This window comes from Lolium rigidum, chromosome 7 (assembly GCF_022539505.1).
Source record: "Lolium rigidum isolate FL_2022 chromosome 7, APGP_CSIRO_Lrig_0.1, whole genome shotgun sequence".
In the NCBI taxonomy this organism is placed as follows: domain Eukaryota; kingdom Viridiplantae; phylum Streptophyta; class Magnoliopsida; order Poales; family Poaceae; genus Lolium; species Lolium rigidum.
This window is the reverse complement of record NC_061514.1, coordinates 303,968,396-303,973,620: the sequence shown is the minus strand read 5'-3', so window position 1 is coordinate 303,973,620 and position 5,225 is coordinate 303,968,396. Positions and strand designations below refer to the sequence as shown.

Here is a 5,225-nt window from a genome sequence, read left to right as displayed (position 1 = left end):
CAACGAGGATTATATATCCATTCCCTTTGACAATATTGCAGCAACAAGTGGAGCACATATAGTCCTATTATTAGCATGTTCCGTATATAGATCTAAGATGTTTTTGCGGTGCTAAATTATGCATCTCCATGCATGGGAGTGCCACTATGCATATATAAGCTCGGGCCAATCGTTCTGAATTGTCATTCAAATTTCACAACGCAAGTGGATAAGTACACATTTTTATAGGCGAGCACTTTTCAAAAATAAATGGAGTCATCACACAAGTTTTTACCATCCGTTGTCATCCTCTTACTGCTCGTTGTTGCTACCGGTAAGTATCCTTCATTTCCGTTGTTGGAATAACAACATGAACACACACTACAACACAAAATGTTTGCAAATAGAGCATATTTATGTACTCTACATAGCTTGTTAAGGAATTTGACGTTTCCATGAGACCCTACAAACTTCCTATTAGATTCCCACGCATACTATTTGTTACTTTAAATATATATGATATTGATTGTAAAAAAGATGTCCCCTTAAGAATCCAATCTTGCATATGCATGTCCCGCTATTTTCTTTCAAAGGTGCATTTTTTGTTTGTAAATTTGGTAAAAAAATATTAATCTAGTCTAAATTAGAATACATGACACTAGAATGAGAATCCAGTTTGTATGGAACTTTGTTTTTGAAAGGAAGGTGGTAGGAGAACCCAAATTAACGTCCGTCGGGACTTGAACTAAGTGGCATACATCCATTTTTCCAGACCAAGTGAGGTGGGCTCACTTCTTATTCATGTGAGACTTAGAGGTGATATTTTTGGGTATATGAGCCGACGTTCTGGCGTGTTTCTCTTCCAGTCACTTAATTTTCCATAAAATGTACTTTCTTAATTGTTGTTGTCCGTGTGTTGTCATGTATCTTGGCCTCTTCTCTTTGAATTGTATCTTGATGATGCTATCTTATAAGTAATAAAACACCTTACCGGAAAAATACAATCTTGGCGAGCTATTCTAATATATTGCCACTATCATTAGTATTGTGTTAATGCCTTAATGGTGACCGAAACCTTTAGCTCATTATTTTTTCCTAGATATTTCCCATAATTCACTAGCACTATTAAAAATGCACATGCAACACACATCTTATTACAGTTAGATGTAAAAATGAAAATAAAATAGGCTTGAAAAGTTGGATGGTTTCATACAATATCCCTCTTCATTTTGATCCCTTCATGTGCGACGAATTCCAAAATTGCAAAATACATTCTAATAGGTAACTGATTTTCTTATTTATTTCACACTTGGATGCATTCAAAATGTGCACCATGCCAACTATATAGTCAAGTTCAATTGCTACATAAACAAAAAATATGTTTCCATTTTAAACAAGAGAAGGTCTATATAACATGTCAACCTGACCTATAACAAATATCTCCTAGCTTCATCTTTCATTTCAAACCATGCCTAACAAATAAACATCAATGTGGTGGCACTTAGTCTTGCAAAATTTGTGATTTGTAGAACCATTTCTTGTGCCCATACACATTAATTAAACAACGTTAACTCTATTCCCATAATATCAAGATTGCAATGAGGCTGCAAATAAATATTAATTAATGGTCCAGAAGATGCATAATGCTGATAATTTGCTTATTGAAACTCAGAACAATGTATCCGCATTTTAGGAGCAAATCAACAGTATGACATGATTTAGTATCATGAAAATAGCCTTTTTTAAGATAAAGTTGTATATTTCTCTAGAATTATTTCAGTACCATGAATCTAGGAGTATCCAAAAACAAGCACGCACTACAATGAAAACTTTCCAAAAAACAGAAAGTCATTTGCCTTGTTTTGCTGATTTTGAGCTGAACCAGTTATCTATAAACTGTGCTTATACCTCAGGGGAGTCTGAACAAAATAGAATCAATTTTTTCTTTTGGCAAAACAGAGAGTCCCCACCTGAATTTCATTGCTTGCCACATGAGTTTTTAGGACTGAGAGTTACAATTTAGCATCTACTATACCTAAATCTATTTTGTTTATCAATCTTGTGGAGAACCAAAAATACCATGGTTTTTATATGTAGGTTCTGTAACTAGGCGCCATTCCTCACTATATAATAACCTAAAAAACAAACGTATTTCCTAGTTACTATTATCACAATGTTCCACAATCTAAGCCGCTAAAATGGCATATATTATGGAACATAAGTAGCACAACTGAAGCACACTTTACCGTGGGTTATGAACATCATATCTTATACGTAAAACACCATAAACTCCAGTTACAACCTTCTTTTTCCTATGCCTGCTAAAATTGCTACATCCAAGTACTGAAAAATATTTATCAAAACTTAAACATAGATGAACCGGTGAATTCTTATCTTAGCATCCTTGTTCTGTCTAGACAAAGTGTCATCTATAATGCAAAAACATTAAATATACATATATAAACAGTCAATTGCTACTCATGCCCCAACAGCCAAAAAAGAGTTGCTGTAGCTAATTGCTACAACTGCACCCATACATAGAACATAACATGAATTGAATAAGCCAATTGACTACTCACTTCTCCTAAAACTGAGGCAAAGCGTATGTGTAACTTTACATCTTTCCCAGATTAAATAGGTTAAATTTATCATCAGTGCTAGGACCAAACTTGCAGACCAATTTATGCGAACAGCTTGAATAAACAAATCAGCCTCTCCTGATTGACCCACGGACGGCCGAGAATACAGCTGCAAATAGTCCAGGAATACTCACCTCATGCATGGAGTCATGCCGTCATGATTTATCCAGTAATGGCTGGCATATGGACTTATTCTGAATTATCTGAAACCCAGAGGCCAATCTAAAATAAATGACCTCCAATCAAGAAACTCAGGTCAATCTGTCAAAGATAATCAAAATTTTGTGGGCGATCGGCAAGTCGGAGACGGCGCAGACGGACAGTGAGGAGCTACGGAGTAGACGATTTCGTTTGCAATGACCGCGCGTGGAGGGCTATTGAAGGTAATTACTGAATGATAACATGTTTAGCGGGATGTTGCTGAACTAGGGAAGGGGAGGAATTTCCTCCGCCGGTAGGGTGCTCCGCCCAACGTTAATTGCCAGGTGCAGCCTGTCGTCAAATTACTTTCTCCCTCCACTGAAATTGCATGGGTGAACCTGGGAGCAAGCGCACCATATATTAATTTTTTTTGTAGTAATTCAGAAAAAGGTCAAAAAAATTCAAATCTTTTTGGGAATCAAAGATGATCATGTATTGTACTCGTATACGAAAGATTCACCATGGAATAACTTCTCTTGTTTCCTGGGTGAAAAAAACAGACTTGGAGGTCCTATATTAAAGTACTATTCACGCTATATTCGTCATAGATTTTTTTTTTCCTGAAGTCAATGTGAAACATTTCTTGGCCAAACAAATTTATAGAGTACAATACTTAATTATCTTTGATTCCCAAAAGGATTCGATTTTTTTTACTTTATTTGAAATTACTACATTTTTTTGGAGTATATAGGGTGCGCCTGCACCCGAGAGCCAAAAGTCCGGGTCACTCCCTCCACTGTATAACAAGTGTTGGGATTTAGTAAGTTAGTACGTAGTATAACTTTTATACTCCCTCTATTAATATTTAAATTACGGTGTATTCTGGATTTAGTTAAAATCAAATATTATAAAGTTTAACCAATCGTATAAATAAATGTGTCAACATCCATAACACCAAATATATATAACACGAAAATATATTTTCTTATAATTCAAATAATATTTATTTTATATTTGAATGTTGATATTTTTCTCTTATATGCTTAACCAAAGTTTAGAAAGTTTGACTTTAGCTAAACCTAGAATGCAAGGCAATTATAGACAAAAGGAGTACTAAGTTTCCGACACTTATTATGGATTGGCGGGAGTAGATTATTTCTAGTCGTTACATCTAATTAAGTTGGATAATTCGGTGGTAGCAATCAGGTTTGGTACACTTAGCGGGGTGACTTTCAAGGAAATGTTTGTTCTTTTATAGTACTCCCTATGTCCCATGAAGCATGTCCTAGACTTTATTTAAATTTGGATATACAACCAAATTTATGGGATGGAGGGAGTACTACCTTTGTACGGATATAAGCCCTCCTCAAAACTTTAGTCTAACTTTGACTATAAAACTAACAAACAAAATATAACTTATTTATCAGAAACACTATACCGTTGTAAACATGTTTCAAATATAAATCCAATGATGCAATTTATTTAACATATAATTTATACGTCATGTTAAATTTATGGTTAAAGGGTTGGGTTCAAATTTTGAGGAGGGTTTATAATCCCTAATGAAGGTAGTAGTACATAAGTATATAGAAAAGTGTCCGAAAGTTGTTAAGTCAAAATACAAAATATGGGTCTAGATTACATGTATAGATGTCACAAGCGATGGTATTCCACAAACTCGTGGTCATTATGTGACCACATAATTTCCTGGAAGGCTCCTGAAGTTTTATATATAATGCCTATAAACCGGCATCGAATGGGAAATGCAATCTCATCATATTCTGTTGTGGAAAGGCTGGCAGACGTAGACAATTTTTTTTGCATTAATTAAAAAATACAAATACATGGCTGGATTTCTATCTGCAAATGTTTAGTTGATTAATTGTTCGTAACCAATGTGTGACATGTATTTTTCAGAGGTGGCGCCAACGAAAGCGGAGAGAGAGTGTGAGGTTCAAAGTGGAGAGTTCAAAGGGTTATGCTTGATCCATGACAATTGCGCCGCTGTGTGCGTTACTGAGGGATTCACAAGCGGCAGGTGCTCCGGCTGGAACAGAAAGTGCATGTGCACTAAATCATGCTAGCGACATGCTGGCGACATGTAGTTCTTCTTTGGCTGATTTGAGTTGCCTTTTTCATGCGACTAATGAATTTGTAGTCTCACATTCACGTTCAATCACATGAAAGGATTTTTTGTGTTTATTTGGAACATAGTTGTATGCCCTGTGAAAATGCTCATGGATCACATGATAGATTTTTTCTGTTTATTTGGAACATAGCTGTATATTTTCTTAGGGTTTTGTATCTTTTGAATGTTGAGATGACCCATTTGTTTTTTCTATAATAATGCATGTAACAATTACTAAAAGGGGGTGTTCTTTATTTGCCCGAGGTTAGATAAATCACAATTAAGTTTTTGACCTTTGTGTGAGAATCCAACCATCTACATTAGATGCATGCAAAAAC

General features: G+C 35.3%; 1 protein-coding gene across 1 annotated transcript; it reads left to right on the top strand.

Annotated features, from left to right (window-relative positions):
- Positions 1-249: 249 nt before the first annotated feature.
- LOC124669945 (defensin Ec-AMP-D1-like) lies at positions 250-4,843 on the top strand. The gene is made up of 2 exons (XM_047206477.1): positions 250-313; positions 4,677-4,843. The coding sequence occupies exons 1-2, from the start codon at positions 250-252 to the stop codon at positions 4,841-4,843; spliced, it is 231 nt and encodes a 76-aa protein (XP_047062433.1).
- The last annotated feature ends 382 nt before the right edge of the window (positions 4,844-5,225 follow it).